At 28.8% G+C, this 18,280-nt stretch overlaps 2 protein-coding genes and 1 pseudogene across 5 annotated transcripts; 2 read left to right on the forward strand and 1 right to left on the reverse strand.

The window, feature by feature from the left end:
- Positions 1–7,579: 7,579 nt before the first annotated feature.
- LOC8282431 (dynein light chain 2, cytoplasmic) lies at positions 7,580–8,368 on the forward strand. Its single transcript, XM_002525718.3, has 2 exons — positions 7,580–7,867; positions 8,035–8,368. The coding sequence occupies exons 1-2, from the start codon at positions 7,730–7,732 to the stop codon at positions 8,233–8,235; spliced, it is 339 nt and encodes a 112-aa protein (XP_002525764.1). The 5' UTR covers positions 7,580–7,729; the 3' UTR covers positions 8,236–8,368.
- A 3,060-nt stretch (positions 8,369–11,428) lies between these two features.
- On the forward strand, positions 11,429–12,796 carry LOC107261769 (annotated as a pseudogene).
- A 146-nt stretch (positions 12,797–12,942) lies between these two features.
- On the reverse strand, positions 12,943–13,734 carry LOC125371232 (zinc finger protein hangover). Of its 4 annotated transcripts, none has more exons than XM_048379773.1 (2): positions 13,687–13,734; positions 12,943–13,430 (listed from the first exon to the last, which is right to left on the reverse strand). In XM_048379773.1, the coding sequence occupies exons 1-2, from the start codon at positions 13,717–13,719 to the stop codon at positions 13,035–13,037; spliced, it is 429 nt and encodes a 142-aa protein (XP_048235730.1). In that variant the 5' UTR covers positions 13,720–13,734; the 3' UTR covers positions 12,943–13,034. The 4 variants fall into 4 exon arrangements, with proteins under 4 accessions (XP_048235730.1, XP_048235733.1, XP_048235732.1 ...); XM_048379776.1 differs by having other exon boundaries at positions 13,578–13,688; XM_048379775.1 differs by lacking the exon at positions 13,687–13,734 and adding an exon at positions 13,555–13,654.
- Between the last annotated feature and the right edge of the window lie 4,546 nt (positions 13,735–18,280).

The raw sequence follows: 18,280 nt of genomic DNA on the forward strand, positions 1-18,280 counted from the left end.
ATTAAAAAACGAGTCGAATTCGAGTCAAACTCAAACCACTTATAGAATATAAAAAAAAATTAATTTTCATTTATTTTTATTATCTAAGTCATAATAAATAAAAATAAATTTTATTAATATTGAACTAAATTTAATTATGAAAAATAGAAAAAAATAATAGGTTTAAAATGAAAATTCTCTAAAAAAATAGATAAAAATATCTTAAATAGCTCAAAATATAACAAGAAGTCTTTTTTTTAATTAAAAAATTTAAAAACTATTAACATATATTTAAATATAAATAATAAAAAAATATTTGTTTAACTTTATCCTTATTATAGATAACTAATATTTATTTTGAAAGCATACATTTTTTGTTTTATTATTATAAGTGATGTATATACATATTTTAACAAGCCTAAGAGCTCATAAATATACAGAGCTAAGCTTTTGTTCTCTCAAACTCGGCTCAAATTTTTAATAAATTTAAAGATAAAATTAAATCTGAACCATTGCAATTTTTGGATGAGCTCTAACGATTTTACAAAGATCCAAATTTGAACTATTTAGATCGTTTTACACCTCTAATAAATCATTTCATTTCAGTATCTTATATATGATATAATATTACTTTAAGAATTAATATAACAATAATTAATTAATTATTTATTATGGTAAATAAATTTTATCTACTACATCACCTATAAACACATTCAATTCACTACAAGAAAAACAATATTTATTGATGGCATTTAGCGACGACAGCTATCTGTCGCTAAATGGCGATAGGATAACGATGGCAGACAAATGGATTAGAGATTAGAAAAAAGTACAACGTCTTAGTAATGACAATCTAGCGATGAATTTATAGCCATCACTAAATAAAATACAAAATAGTGGCACGAAAAACTAATGATGAGATAGCGACGACATGATGGCTTTTAGTGATAGTACAAGGCTTTCGCTATATTTTTTCGATAACATGGCGCAAGGTTTGACGCTAAGAAATTGCATTTAGTGATATGAGTTATTGTTGCTAAATGAGGTAGCCGCCGCTAGTTGAAAAAATTTTCAGCGACAGTGTTTTGCCATTGCTAAAGGGATCCATTACATATGCTGTCGTTTAAGGGTATCGAAAAAATTAAAAATATGTTACTGACAACAGATATCCGTCGCTAAATAGTTTAATGAAACAGATCGTCTTGTAGACCTAAAAGGTCTTATATCGCAGCAGTTCCCTCTTCTTTCTCTCTCTTCTCCCCTTTCGCTTCTCTCTCACAATCTCTCTTTTTTTTTTCTTCCTGCCTTCGTTGGTCCTCCACCCCACCGTCGCTGGTCTTAGGTAAGATTATTTTATTTTAATTTTTTAAGTTGCATTTTAATTTTTTTTTAGAAAACCAAATTGGTAGTTTCTCCCTCCTACCCCTAGCCAGTACTCTTTGCTGCCGCATGCGAAGATATCAAGCAATAAGTAAAATTAATTATTTAATTTTTATATTGTCTTATGTGTACTATGAAAATAAGTATTGAATATAAAATTATTTTATTACTCTTTTTGTTATTGAATAACTTAGTCTGTTTAGCAAAATTTAGTAGTTTTTATGTACTTAGTTTTGTTAATGAATAAATAATTATTGAAATGAGATGTACGTATTGATTGGTATGTTAAATCAATTTGTGATGCATGTTAAATTTATTTGTTAAATAAAAATTATTAGGCCTAAATTGATTGATATGTTAAATTAGTGATAAATAATTAATGATAGATGTGTTCTAGATATATATTGTGTTTGTGCCCATATGTGAAATGTTTTTTTAATTAAAAACTGGAAACGTTTTACATGGAGTATGTCTGTATTATAGGAAAATTCTGCCAAAATTTTAATAGAAGTTTAGGGAATAAAATTATAATTAATATATAAATTTGAATAAGTTTATTATTTTAAGGATAAAAGAATATTTCTAAAAAATAATTATCAAATCTAATAATCTTTAAAAATAAGATTTAAATTTAAATTAATTTGATAATGATAGGAATAAAAGAATATTTTCATGTGCGTTACCCGTAGGATACCATTCAGTGTCTTTTTTATAGGACAATAAGAGGTCACTGAATTATCCAATATCCTTTCTCTTCTTAGCAACGACTATTATAAAAATAAACCTATAGTAACAAAAAAAGATCAAATAAATAATTAGCGACAACTATTATTAAATATTAGAAGAAATTTAATATTTTAACAACGGGCTAGCGATGGCAATATAGCAACGGTTCTGAATATTTTAATAAAAAATATGGTACATTGCGAATAGGACAAAATTGAATAAAAAGGTTAGAACTTTTCTTTACTGCTAGTTTAGAAAAGAAAAAGACAGAAAGAGATGAGAGAGAGAAAGAGTTGAGGGGAAAAATAGAAATTTCTTTTACTTATAATAAAAATTAAAGAAACCTAACATTTTATTTCAGGTTATTTGATTGGTTGGGCCGATCAACTCATCACTGATAGTTAATAATTAGTAGTTAATAGTTGATAGTTGATATAAGTAATAAATTAAATTATATAATAAATTTTATTATTTATTATTATTATTATTAATATATGAAATGATTGGTAAATTTTTTAAATATATTTTATTTTATAATATCAGTTTTAATAATATAAATTAATGATAAATTATTTATAATAGTTAAAAATACTATAATTTTTTTTATTTAACTCAATTACATTCATTATTAAATTCTATAAACCTTATTTTAAAATAGAGATTAGAATTTAAATTTCACTAATAAAAGACTTTTAGTTTCAAATGCTAAATTAGAAATATCGTAAATATAATTATAATTATATATTTAAAATAATAGTTGCCCATTATGAATTATAATTTTAAATAATAATTACTCATTATGACTTATTATAAAATTAATAATATGAGATTAATTTAAAATAAATTATTATTAATTATCATTAATAAGCATAAATTTGTCTAATTAAATGAAATAATCTAATTAATTGTCAGCTAATAAGATAAAATTTAAACATAGTTGACAATTTTAAAACATAATTGATAAAATTAGAAGCTGGTTTTTATTAAATCTATCAATTGATTCTTAAGTTTCTCAAACGAATTCAATATAGCTATTAGATTAAAGAATAGTTAGCAGCTGTATAAAACAGTTGAACCAAACACTCATTTAATACTTTCATATTAATTAAATTTATAATAATATAATCAAATCAACTAAAATCATTAAAATTAAAAAGATGAAATAAATTTATTAAAATTTATAAAAGTTAATATTGTTTACATCCTAATTTAGTACTGGCTCAAATCTATTAAATTTGGCCAGACCCATAAAAAGCCTATTTGATGTTAATTCAGATCTTGAAGCCCATGGATTTTAGTTTATATATGGATTCCTAACCCATGTGTAAATCCTTAGCCAACTGGCGAAGAATTAGTTTGAAAATCCTTAAGAATTATTGATATGTGATAAATGAGGAAGTACAAAGGTGAAAAGCAGTTGTAGAATTTTCCGGAAGCTTGAAGAATATTCTTGAGAAGTAAAAAGGAAGGAATACAAGTGTAACCCAATGATAAAATAGTGCGAAAGTGAAGTATGTTCAAGGAAGAAAAAATACATTTATAATGTGAGAACAAGGAAGTTGAGCAAAAGTAGAAAGTGGAGAGAAATAAAATTAGGAAGTTGAGAAAAGTAAAGAAGTGGGGCAAAGAAGTTACACTTTTATCAATATGTGCAAAATGTAAAAAGCAACTGTACATACTCTCAAAGTGGAGAGCTAATTGAGGACCAAGCTAAAGATGAAGAATACATACTCTCAAAGTGAAGAGTTAATTGAGGACCAAGCTAAAGATGAAGAATATGTCAAAGTATCTTTCAAGCAATGGAAGTCTATAAATAAGCAAGGATCCCCTAGTGGAGTAAGCCTACCCAACAATTCAATCAAATCAAAACAGACTGAGAGTCTATAAACTTTATCTTTATCATTTATCTTTATATTAGAAAGCTATCATTACATTAGACAATAACTTTTAGTTTAAAAAAACAATCCTTACTATATTCTAAGCAATCCTCAGCTTTAGTTTATAGTACATTCATAGCTCTCAAGTTCTTTTTAGCATTCAATTATATTTGTAAATCGATTATTTAATGCAATCAAATTTCAGAAGTTTTCCTGTTATTGTTTCAATATTTATTTATTGCAATTAATATCCTTAGCCTACATTTCACATCATCGCCTTTAGCTGATACTAATTTAGCTTTTAACTTTATTTCTTAAGTTCTATTTTATATTTTTAGATCATTAATTACATATTCAGAGCTCATATTTGCATGTTCATAGCTCAATTTTACATCCTTATATTATTATTATCTTAATTTTTAGCTCATTTATAAGCTTTTCATGTTGATTTAACAAAAATGCATCAACTTAGCTAAGAACCTAAGGTAATCTAGGTCTTTTTATTACTTGCACAATCATTTTATACTATATGAAAAGAAACTACCATTAACGAAAAAAAAAAGCATGGACATTCTATTTCGATAAAAGATCCACGCTCAAGTTTCATAGTTTTAGGTTCGCTATCTCGATTATGACTTTCCTATCTCTAGAAGGAAAGATCCTTCCTTTTTTTGGACGATTGTGGGTGAAGAGAGATTCGAACCCCCGACACTGTAGTTTATAACCACGTGCTCTAATCCTCTGAGTTACAGGCCTCATCCTGTCTCCACTAGATCTATTCTCGAAAGTACCCTAAAAAAGAATTTTTTTTTCAGCCATTTCGGATTAAAAAAATATAAAAACGTCTCTTTTTACGAGAACGATATATTTCGAGATGTGAAATAGGAAAAAGAGGATTTCCTAATTGGGTATATATATATATATATATATAATGATAAAACAAAAAAAATCCACTCGTTGATCAATTTGGAGCATTTCTATATGTCTTTGGTGACATTTTCGATCTGGTGAAAGCCTTTTATGCATGTTAAGTTTTGTTTTATTTCTAGATCCTGTAATTTCTTGGATCATAATTTAGCCAAGACAGTTTTTTCCTCTGTTTAATAAAATTCTTTATTTTCCTTAAACGAAAATAATTGGAGCATTCTACACCACAACTTTACATGGTTTATAATTTTAAATAGAAAGTGTGAATATATATTAATACTCTATTAACCATTTATTCACTGGGTAAGTGAGTCTGCCGGACATAGAAGTAATTAATAAAGGAATAATTTTAAATTAACCCATTTTTTGCTATATAGAATTATTGAGAAATTTTAATTTTCCTTTTGATTTTGTGTTAATGAGTAAAATAACTTAAATTTGTTATTTAATAACTACCTAAAACCAAATTTTCAGTTACCAAGGGAGTGTTTATCTCACTTGCTGTATCTAACATTTATTAATAAAAATAAATAATAAGGTATTATTTTCTTTCTAAAAATAACACAATATTATTATTTGTTTTCATTTTTCTTATTTTTTTATTCAATAAACACTATTAGGATAATTATTCACCATTCATTGACTGTCACTTCAAGCAGCACCATCAAAACATATATTGTTAAGATTATAATCACGTGCATGCAATTTAACAATTTCTACATCTGTATATAATCACGTGTCCACTATTCCAGATTTCATTTTCCTCGCATCTTATACATTTAATAAAACTGATAATTATATGTTGTACAATTATTATTATATTTTAATTATAAAATTAAATTTTCAAATATAATTTAATAATTTTGTAGTATTTAGTATTAATTTCTAATATTTTAAAAATAATAATAAATTAATTACTTTTAAATATTTTTAATATTTTAAAAAAATTAATTTTTTATTAATGTAGTAATATAAGAATTATCTTAAAAATATTTATTAATTTAATTCTAATATTATATAAATTAAGACTATCAATATAATTGATATTATTATTTTTTTAAATAAAAAATTATTATATAATTAAAAATATTAATTTATTAGTGAATATAATTTTTAAAGATATTATTTTCTATAATTAGAATTATTATCTAATTAAAAACTAATTTATTAGTTAATATATTATTAAAATATAATTAATATGTTTCTTAAAATAATCATATTATCTAATTAAAAAACTAATTATTATCTAATTAAGAAACTAATTATTGTCTAATTAGAAGTCTAATTAATTATTAATATATTATTTCTTAAGATTAGAATTAGTGTATAATAGGAATGTAATTCATTAGTAAATAAATTAGAAGAAAAATTTATAAAATTACACATAAACTTGAATCCCATGTGTCATAACAAGTACACATATCAAAAATAAAAATTTTATACGTTAAAATTTAAACATGAAAAAGAATTTTTAAGTTTCAAAAATTAATATATATATATATATATATATAATAATTGCTTCAATCATTGCTACAATTTTAAATATTAGACCATAAAAAGGAGCATGGATTATGAATTTTTTTGATTAATTCTTTAAAAATTATCAATTTAGCCACGATTTAGCTAATTGAGTGTATTATTTACCTAATTGAATTCTTTGTCCAAATTAAATAATACGAACAGTGATATAGATGTCAATTAGGAACTGAAAAATTCAAATTGATGGATTCTAATGCTATATTATTATGTACGTCACTTAATTTTGAATTCTCATTTTTTTTAAATTGCATTCACGTTACTATCTATATTATTTGATCAAATAATTTTGATCAGTAACTCAATTTGACTAAAATTGCATTGACCAAATAATAGCTAAATTGATAATTTTTAAAAAACTGGCCAAAACAGAAAACTACTACAAAGTTTTGGATTTTTTTGAATATTAGACCATAAATGGAAAATTTCCTTTGATTATTCGAGACTTTAATCTCCAACATTAATTGTCTGATCACCGGACTAAACTCTGGGATGTTTTAACTACAATGTAAATAATCTATTCTTAATTAAAAGATATGTAAACATATAATTATTCATGATAATTGAATTATTAACATTAATTAAATTGGCTGACATCCTGTTGCCTGGTATATAACATTTAGAGCTCTTTGGAAGGGTGTAGCCAGTACCCATGTGATCACTCGACACAATATCTTCCACCATTGCAGAAACATAAGTTATGTGGAACACGATTCATCAGTCCATCTTCCATGCAAAGCCAGAACATTATTGAGCTCAGACAAAAACAAAAACAACAAGAAAAATCACCGGCTGCCGGATTGACACATGGCAGAATTCTATCTATAAGCCACAGAATTTGGACCAGGTGTCCAAGACAAAGTGGGACCAAAAATCTTTGTAACCTTGTAATGGGTTGCCCTAAAATAAAATTTCCACACACCTCAAGTAGTAGTACTACTACTAAAAACATATACTTCATACCGTGTGATAAGTGTCAAATTTGTGAGGCAATTGGTACCATAAGGGTCCACTTGCTTCATCAGTATCAAGTACTCCAATAGCATAATTCCATGGCATCAGTTACAGGCCACAAGGATGAGAGAATCTTTACGTGGCTGACCCACCAGCACTAGCCCCCTATATACTCTCTAAACTTGGTATAAATTCCGGTCCTAACTTCCACTTCATCCATAAGTTGGTCCAATATCCAAAACTATCCCAATTTTTTATTCATTCTTTGGCTGCTAATTCGATATTGTACAGGCTATATAGTTTTAGCTGAAGTTTTCCTTTCAGTTCTAATCTCAGTAAGCTCCTTAGCCATGCTAGAAGGCAAAGCAGTTGTTGGTGAGACCGACATGCTTCAAACCATGCAACAAGATGCACTTGATGTTGCTGCTAAAGCCCTAGATTTCTTTGATGTTACCGAGGCTACTGAGATTGCCCGTTTTATTAAAAAGGTAATGTAATAATGTTTGCAAGTTTTATATGTAGAAAGCAGCCTCACATAACTGTTGCTTTAGAGTTTTCCTCAATAATTTAAGATAACTTTGTTTAGTACACTTTTCATGCAAAATGCTGAAATTTCTGGCTGATTGAAGCTCATTGGTCGTTGGTTCTGTTGCAGGAATTTGATGGGACATATGGAGCAGGATGGCAATGTATTGTAGGAAGAGATTTTGGGTCATTTGTGACACACTGCTGCGGATGTTTTATCCATTTTCAGGTTGGGAGCCTGGCAATTTTGCTATTCAGAGGTTCAGCTGGTCCAGAACCTAAGCCAGCTCAATTTACAGCCTTAGAGGCCTTGAAGACAGTCATAGCCTGACGTTCCTTTGCGATTAATCTATTGTAATCTCCACGTTTGGTAGTGTAGAGAAACGAAGTAAAAAGAAAAATTAAAAAAAATATGTATATCATTCAAATCACTTTAATATTTTGCCTTCATTTCGATTTCTTAACATGATCCTTATCTTAATTTTCACTATAAGTTGGAACCATCGTTCCATAATTTATATTGAAGCATAAGCACACATGAAATTTTAGAGCAAACCATTGATGTCATTACCAAGCATATCTAAATCAAATTATTAGTGATCTTTGTTTTAGCAAAACTCATTAAATTATTGCTTTTTTCATTATATACATTTACTTCTCCAAACTTGTTGACATGCACAATTCTTTTATATAGGAAAAATGACGAATATCGGTGTGTAAGTATAGAAAATGGGAAGCCAAAAGATTTTAAAATAATTACCATTTTTTTCCTGAAATAATAAGAAATTGAGCTTTTCTTCTTTCTTTCTCTTTTGGGTGTTGATAGAACAAATTTGGCACTGGACAAAATAGATTTGTCTGGATAAAACACAACATGGCTTCCAAACCACAAGTTTGATGTAAGAGAGCATATTAAAAATTATTATAATAAATACGAATGTATATTAGAATAGGAATATAAATCCTCCCAAACTCTTCCTAAGCATTAACCTTTCAATTAATCATTATGTTTCAAAATCCTCCTATGCATTCAGATTCCAATTACTCTTTAAGCATTTAAGCTTCAAGTTCTTACAACCTTCAATCTTTGTCAAGAAACTCCTCTTTCAATTCTATTGGTTTTTTTATTCATATTTTCTTATTAAAAGAAATCCATTTATCCTTTTCATTTAGTTTGTCTTCTTTCTCTATTCAACATCATATTTTTTTTTCTTTTTACTAGTCAAGCTCTAATAAAGACTCTTTTCTTATTATTTAATTATATATTTTTTTCCATTTGTTTAAGTCAATTACAAAAAAAAAAAAAAAAATCAGTATTCCTCCTTATTCATAGCAAAATTTTCTTTTATTTATGTTAAATTAATTAACCCAAAAATCAGTTACTTGCCTAATTTTTGAATTAACGTCTCATATTTATTAACACTGCGCATAGGGCGCCTGGACTCTTGAGGTAAATCCTTATTATGTTCCTTATGTTGTGCCTATTGTCTTCAATATACATGTCTTCATTTTCAGATGTCTGATGATGAAGACAATTCTAAACTTGGTGACAAACAAAAACCTCCAGGGGCTTCGTCTCCTGCCAATGATATTCAGGCAACCTAATATATAGCGGGTTACTCTCCATCCGACCTTTGTGTATGCTATGACTTGGATATTGCATTTTTCTCCACTATTAACAAAAGGGCAATAATGAAGTTCTCATGTGCCTGAAGCTCCAACTGTATTCTAGTAGGGTAAATAGCCCCGTTGTACAAAAATTATATCCTACATTTCCAATCAGTACCATATTTTAACTTTTTTCTTTTTGGTACCAATATTTTAATTTTTGTTAGAGGCAACGGTACCTATTGAAAATCTGTTCAATTTTTTATGACGTAGAGAGCAGACCTCAACATCACATTCCACTCATCGACCACGTTTTGATTTTGGGTAAATTGAGTATTGGTATCAAAACTTTGCCGCTCATATCCAAATAGTATAAATTCTATAATTTATTATTTATTATTTTAATTGATAGTATCTATTGGAATTCTAGTAATTCTTTATTGATGTGTTAATTAATATCATGCTAAGGTGAATTTCAACTGCCACATCAGCAAAAATTATCGAAGGATTGATGGGTACTAACAACAATATGATTCGTTTTAAGTAGGATCTTAAATAACAGTGTTTGAGGGTTGTATTAGCATTAGTTTATAGAGTATTGGTGAGTTCTTAGTTCGCTCAGCTACCATCAATTGAAACAAAAAAAATAATGGGTATATGATACTAAAAAAAAAAAATTAAAGAATTGATATCATTTGGATATAAGTGGCAAAATTTTGATGTCAACGGAAAAATATACCTAAAATTAAGCGTGATGTGGATGCCGAGATAGAGTTTTAACTCCCACATTATCAAAAAATTAGACGGATTTTTAATAAGTATCGTTATTTGTAGCAAAAATTAAAATTTTAATATTAAAAAATTAAAATATTAATACCTATTAAAAATATATATCAAAATTTTGATACCAATTAAAAATGTATGCCAAGGTTTTAGTACCAATGAAGCTATTACCCTACGTAGCATCTCACTAGCGATGCAAGTATCCTTTTATGTGGGTGGTTCAAACTTGTAGAGCATGACTACCCTTCTTGCTGATTAGGCTTTTTTCTCATTTTAGGATTAATTAAAATTTTAGATTTTAGGATGATTATAAGAAAAATCCTCATTTTATTTATTTCAGGATTCTGATAAGCAAAAAGTATTTGTAAAGATTATTTTCATTAGTTAAATAAGTGAATGTGGTATCTCACTATTATAAATGGCGAGACGAGAGCTCGTTGTATTTAGCCTTTCCACCACTCCAACTAGTAGGAGGCCTAATGTTTTGCAAATCAGGCCTCCTGCTACTTACAATGGTGTGAGGCCCTTAACTACAAGAAATAAAAAGCTAAACAAATGCTATATTTAATTAAAATTAAAAAATAATAAAATTGAAAAAAATATTTTGATATTATATAATACATTGATAAATTAATATGAAATTCATTTAAATATTCTATCTATTTTATGAGAATTTAGTTTATTATAACCAATTCTATACAAATTTGAAATTATAGAATTATAATTTAACTTTCACTTCATTCAAAATATATAAATTTTAAATTAAAAAAATAAATTTTATAAATTTTAACTAAACACAATATAATAAATATATATTTATTTTCTTTTGAGTTTAAATTTAGTTAAATAATTTGTTTATTTTTTATAAAAAATCCTATCATTTCAAATGGTGAGGGGACATATTAAATAAGAGATTAATTTATCTCCTTCTACATCAAGTAGCAAAAGAAGATATCTAAAAAGAATTTATTTCCTTATTTTAGAAGTAGTGGAAATTCACATTTCCATACTATATAAGCTAAAATCAGTCCAACTTGATAGAAGTTTTATAAATCACCATAAATTGAAAATTACAATTAAAACTAACCTAAATTGTATTTATTTTAATTAATTTATCCTAAAATGAGAAAAATATGTTCTACCTCTCACTCTTTACCAGCAGTGAGCTCTTAGTCATTCTCTTCCGTTCTTTAGTCCCTAAAATTGTTGCAATAGGTGAAACCTTGTTCTTGCACCAGCCATGGCCGGCGTAGAAAACATGGGTCTCACTTGCCACCATTTTTTGTGGTAGTGCGTGCGCTTTATGTACTAACAGATTATCAGTTATCAGTTCACAGTCATACAGTTGGGCTTTAGCATTTTTGGTGAGCATGACTGTAGATTCTGTGTATATTAAGCATGTTATTATGACCATAGGTTCGGGTTCCTGTGTTGTACAGAAATCTAGAGGCCCTTCTAGTCTTTCGTTTGGAATGGCTTATAATGGGTAAATTGGAAAAGATAAGGCATGAATTCTCAGATGAGTCCATTTGGTACCCTTTTGAAGTGGTTCTGCCTGTTGGGTTATCTTGCTTGTTCGGTTTATCGATCTCTTTATTTGGGTTTTCCCGCCGGAGGGTGATTTCAGCGACAGGATATACTGTGAAAAAGCTACTAACATTGGTAATCAGTCTAGTTATTTGGGATGTGCAATCATTATTCATTGGGACAGTAGGGCTTCTCAGTTGCATGCTTGGTGGGATTATGTAATAACAGCAGTCAACAAGTAGGCCTAAGCCTGCAGCAGAAATAAGAGCTGATGAAAAACAACAGAAGCTACTAGGAATACAAAGCAAGACAGAAAGCAGCAACGGGAAATAAGTGAGAGAAACTCGTCAGGGATATTAAGATTTTTCTCAAGGCAATTTGATCACTCCTTTGTCTTCTGGTTGATAGCCTGTAATTGAACTGAATTTCTGTGGCTAGAAATATGGATTTGTTTTGGAGATGATTGCTTTTCTTCATTCACCTCTTATATACATTTTACTAGTAGAGACAGGTCAGGTAGAAAATTGCGATCTGTTGTTTTCCCCGTTATCAAAATACTTCAATTTTCTTCTGCTTGTTAATTACCTTAGTTTATTAGCAGCATTTTGCATCTAAAATTTGATTTCACTTCAAGTAACTATTTCTCATTAAATGACAACAATTGATTAGTGAGGTTTGCTGCTTGTTCATTATTTTTGCAGGTATGTTATATTATGAGGAGGATAAGAGGAGTTCTGTTATTAAGTCACAAAGTTTCTACCACTTCCGGAACCTGTGCTCTTTTTCCTCATAAAAGCTTAATCATAATCTCCTATTTCATTTACAAATAATTGTTTCTAGTTTCTCAGAAAAACAGAATTGGTTCTCTTGTTTGTTTGCCTTGTGTTCAAGTTGCCCAGATATTTGATACTTTTTCGTGAGTCCTTGCAGGGAGCTCTCTGCTTCAGGACTTGGCAAGAGGTTTACAGGAGTTCTACACTGGAAGGATCTGGTGATTAGTGGGCAACTGGGACGCAGAAAAATCAGTATCTGGTTTGAAGGTTAAGAACTTTTCAAGAAGCATATTATTAGATAAAACAAGCATAACTCAGTCACCCAATTACTGGTAGAAGCAGCAAGATTCTAAAGAAAAAAGAAAATTCATCGAAGACTAGAAATCAGTATTAACAAGAACATTCAATCTTAAAAAAAAAAAAGAGAAAAACAAGAAAACTAGAATTTTAAAGAAAAAATAACTTTCAGAAAATCAAAACAGTTATTGAATGGGGACCAACTATTTTTGTTCTTCTTTAAATTCTTCATTGCACTTTCCCTTCTATAACACTCAAGTATATGATCCTTGTAAGCAATTTCTTTCATATCACTCATATCATCTGTACCGAAAAACACATCTTCTGCAACTTGCTTTGGGGAAATATAACTTAAATTCAATGGTTCAACATACAGTGATGAAGCAAGCTCCCTTTTGGTTAGCTTTATGTAGCCACCCTCGCTGCCTCCTCCTTTGCCAGGATGATCATCACCATCTTCTTCTTCTTCATCATCCTCATCATCATCATCATCATCATCATAGCCCAGAGTTCCTTTAGCCATTGATGGAGGAGACAGCTGGAAACCCAAAAGAAACTAATATAATTTATGAGAGAGACAAGACTAATTCTGATATATAAATGGCTAGGATTTGGATGCATTAAGAAGTCTACTGAAATAAGAATTCTACTTCTTACTGAACTCATCAAAACAAACAAAACCAACCAACTAATTTCTTTTTAAAAAAGAAATTTATTGTTTCTCATGATTGAAATGGATGTTTGGGCTGCTGTTGCATTTATTAATTTGAGCTTATCAATTATGATAAACCGACCAAAAGAATAAATAATGAGATCAAACCAATCATGAGAACGCTTGGTCAAGACTGTTTAGTGGTCTAATCCTAATCTTCTTAGATATATAAAAAAGAATTAAAGATTAAAAATTAAATTTTAAAATCAGGTGGATATATAGTCCATCATCTTTCAATGGCCACCATAGTGACACCTAAGACCGGACGTGACGGTTGAGGGATGAAACAAAATTCTTTTGACGAATTCCTTTCTTTTGTTTTTAGGTGAAGAATTCTTTACTGCTAATGAATGGTCTACTTTTAATTGAAATAATTTCTTTTATTAACATGCTATTTATGCACATAAATATAAAAAATTGGTCTGTTATTGTTTAGGTGATAAAAGATAAAATAATTATCAATTTTAAAATTAATATAAATATTATTAGAATTACAAATTTAGTCTAATAATAACTGTATATTTCAAATTATTTCTTTTTATTCATAAAATAGTTAAAACCGTTATAATTTAAGTCTAATAATACTCGACATTAATTTTAATTCACCGGATAATGTATTTGATATTTTAATTAAACTAACCTAATTTAAAGTAATAAATACTTACATTATATTATTTTAAAATAAAAATTAGTATTAACAACACTTTTTTTAAATTTCTAATAATAATTTTAAATAATTCATATAAGTATTATATTTTAAACTCATAAATAAAATTATTAAATTTGGAAATTTGAGATATAAATATAATATTCTTTTCTACCGCTAATATTGTTAATAGAAATAATACTCTTAAGATTTATTTTTATTATTTCACGATATTTATTGCATAATTTTTAATTATTGTTAAAATTTTATCATAAATAAAAATATCTAAAATAAATCAACTTTAGTTATTTATTATAACCTTATTTTATATTATAATAAATTTCTTTTAATTAAAATCTCTGTAAACGTGCTTATATGTGGCTCATTATTTTTAAATTTTAAATCGTTTTATCTTAATTAAAATTTATACTAAATAATCTTATACTTTGTATTCTAAATAATTAAATTAGCCAAACTTCTTTTCTTATTGTATTTGGATTTTATATATTAAATAACTATTCATAATTTCCTTTTATTTTTAGTTTAGCCCTTTGTTCTTAGTGAGTATTTTAGCCAGCTTATTGGCCATTTCTTGAACAATTCTTGTATTTTCTTTTTCTTTCTAATAAATTTCTTTGAGGTTTTGTTGTTATGATGTGGGTAGAGATAGGAAAATAACTGACAAAACCGAACCGATTGGTTAATAAAACTGCTTAGTTCAGTTTTATAATCACTTCAAAAATCTTAATCAATATTTTAAATATTCAAATATTTATATATTTTAAAATAAATAGTATCAATAATTCTAAAAGTTTAGTTAAGCAAAAAATTGATAAATCAAACATTTTTTTTCCTCTTATTTTTTCGATCTTGTTAATGAGCCTCAGATAATGCAAAATCTAATCCGAGTGTTGCATTATTAGAGGCAGCTCCAAATGACCCCGCCCCCACTGAGCTTGCTACTGACCCAAACACAGATCCCAATAATGCAGCAAACCCTAGTTTTGCCCCAAGCAATAACTTATCCTCAATAAACTTTTTGGTGAATAAGGGTGTGGTTTCAAGTGAAGGAAGCAGTAGAGAAGAAGAAAATGATGTTGAGAATCATGTTAGTGGAGATGTGAATGAAAATGAGGGTATAGTTTCAAGAGAGGGAAGTAGCAGTGAAGAAGAAGAAAATGTACCCATTGATGCTGAGTATGGTGATATAGAGGTTGATGGAGATGCTGGCAGTGAAATTGATAATACGTTGAGGGAAAGTAGAGAAGCTATTAGAGAATAAAAAAGGAGAAGAGGTCAAAGAAAGAAAAATGTTGATCATGATGATATTCCCTTATGAGGGATTAGTTGGTAATAGGACTGATAAGTATGAGGGATTAGTTGGTGGTGATGAAGCTTACTATGGAAGCTTGAATCCAGACACGCAGATGAACTAAGTGATGGTGAACAATTGCCAAGAAGAAAATCATAGAAAGGATAAGGTATGATCCAAATACTGAGGTACCTATGTGGGAACTTAGTATGATCTTTGAGAATGTGTATGAATTTATAGAAGCTATTGCAAAATATAGCATTAGTAAAAGAATAGCTTTGCATAGAAGGCCTAATGAGAAGAATAGAGTTAAAGTTAGGTATTTGAAGGAAGGTTGCCCTTGGTTATTATATATTGCCCTAGATGAACAAACAAATGATTTCACTGTGAAGACTTATATTCCAGTTCACAAGTGCACTAGGACAAATAAGAACAAGTTCTATGACTCGAAGTATATTGCAAAGTATTTTAAATAGAGGTTTATCTCACAACCAGGGATAAAATTGTGGAAAATTCAAGACTTGGTAAGAGATAAAATAAAAGTCAAAGTGGGGCTAACAATATGCAGAAGAGCAAAGAAGATGGCCTTGAATAGTGTGATTGGAGACCTTAAGGTTGAGTATGACAGATGATATGATTATGTTGAGGAGATGAAGAAGTCTAACCCGGGAACTACATGTTTTGTCAATTATGAGGAAGTTGTGGAAGGAGAGGTGGTATGACATATGTTTAAGGGATTCTATGTGTATTCCCATTGTTTAAAGCAAGGCTGGAAAGATGGGTATAAGAAGATAATTGGGCTTGATGGGTGTTTCCTGAAGGGTCCAGGTGGAGGGCATCTCCTAGTTGTAGTTTCAAAAGATGCAAATGATCATATGTACCCCATTGCTTGGGGAGATTTGGATTTGGAAACAAAGAAAAGTTGGAGATGGTTTATAAAGGTTTTGAAGATTGATCTTGATATCATAGATATGCAGAAATTAACAATTACTACAAATATGCAAAAGGTATTGATTATACTTATTACTCGTGTGTGCACTATGTTTAGCTGTTATGTGTGTATTGATTAATTTATTATTTATGTCTGTATATTCTATATAGGGATTAATTCCTGCAATTCAAGAGTTGCTACCTGAAGCAGTATATCGGATGTGTGCTAGACATGTGTGGAGTAACTTGGAAAAGTGGAGAGGAGAAGAAAGGAGAGAATTTTTTTTAGGAGGTTACTAGAGCTCCATTTGAGGTTGAGTTAAAAAGAAGAGTTAAATCAGATGCGCAAATTGGGTTTAGAAATAGTTGAAGAATTGCTTTGTTATCTTATTGAGCAGTGGTGTAGGATTTACCAGAGGTTTGATTAAGAGTGTGATGTTGTTGAGAACAATATCTGTGAAATATTTAATGGGTGGATTTTAATTGCGAAACATAGGTCGATTATTAGTATGTTGGAGGCAATTAGGACTAAAATTATGACAAGGATTAGGGTAATGAGAGATTTTGCTGGACTTGGATTACTGACATCTCACCAACTGCTTTGAGAAAATTAGAAAAAAATAAAACAGATGCTATATCTTGCCATATACTGGAGAATGGTGATAATGGGTTTGAGATTAGTGAAGAAAAGTATGGCGATATACAGGATTTACAATCGAGAAGGTACTAACTAAATTTTTATACATTGGAATAGTGTTTGTGTAAATATTGTTTAATATTATAGTTTGAAATTGCAATCTGGTAGACCAGGTGGTGGGATATTAAGAACACCTGGTCAGAGGAGCAATGCTGCACTACCAAGGTCATCTGTTGTTACTGGAGACCTCGGATTCAGGCCAACAACAAGGAAGTGAAAGGGCAAAAAATGTGTTTCATCTGACCAACTACAACAACAAAAAAGTGTTAGGGAACAAATAATGAGGAGATCAGCTGCTGCAGCTAAAAGCTACCAACATTGAAGAATTCTATTTTTTTTTTGGACATTGGGTATGTGCTATTTCAATGGGTTTTGTAATGTTATTTTATTGCCATTTTACAACTGCTTTGATGTATTTGAATAGCAACCAAGTCAGTTTTTGTAATGCAATATCTGTCAGCATCTTTGATGTACTTCAATTGTCAAGTTTTTCATGTACTTCAACTGACACTACTCAGAATTAACAGAAGTTGAACTCTTTTTTTTTTGCATTTGGTTCAATTGTCAATTTTGTGCTAATTTGGTTATTTTATATATAAATCCAACTCAAAATTAAATTGAACAAATTGCACAATTTGCTTATTTCAATAGGAAGGTTTCATTGAGTCAAAATAGAGTACACATATATTAGTTCCTACTTCCTACCCACAACAAAAACCAAGTTATACAACTAAACAACTAACACACTGTTCACACAACCATTACAGTTTTCTCTTTCCCTTCTTTCCATTCTTTCCCCGCTAATTTCTGTTGCCATTACTCTACTAGCACTTTCCCTCTCAGCAGCATTCAACCTTCTCAACAAACACCCTAAATCATTAAACTCTAAAGTTTAATCTTACCCCAAAATTTCTAAATCCAAGAAACCTCCTTTTTAGGTTCGATCCAGTCCAAGAAATCTTGAACTCGGCTTCTTCACCACAATTGCATTGAGGAATTACATAATGAGGAGGAAGGTTTTCCCTTTCAACATAAATTTAGGGTTTTCAATTGAAAAAAAAAATATTGTTCACAAAAAGAAGATTTTCAGA

The sequence above is a fragment of the Ricinus communis genome, chromosome 9, assembly GCF_019578655.1.
Source record: "Ricinus communis isolate WT05 ecotype wild-type chromosome 9, ASM1957865v1, whole genome shotgun sequence".
Taxonomy (NCBI): Eukaryota; Viridiplantae; Streptophyta; class Magnoliopsida; order Malpighiales; family Euphorbiaceae; genus Ricinus; species Ricinus communis.

Excerpts from the sequence above, each read along its gene's own strand:
- LOC125371232 (XM_048379773.1), bottom strand. The coding sequence starts at position 13,719 with ATGATTGGTTTGATCTCATTATTTATTCTTTTG. Across the intron at positions 13,431-13,686 it reads TCTCATTATTTATTCTTTTG|CTGTCTCCTCCATCAATGGC; the intron begins GTCGGTTTATCA and ends TTGGGTTTCCAG.
- LOC8282431 (XM_002525718.3), top strand. The coding sequence starts at position 7,730 with ATGCTAGAAGGCAAAGCAGTTGTTGGTGAGACCGACATGCTTCAAACC. Across the intron at positions 7,868-8,034 it reads TTGCCCGTTTTATTAAAAAG|GAATTTGATGGGACATATGG; the intron begins GTAATGTAATAA and ends GTTCTGTTGCAG.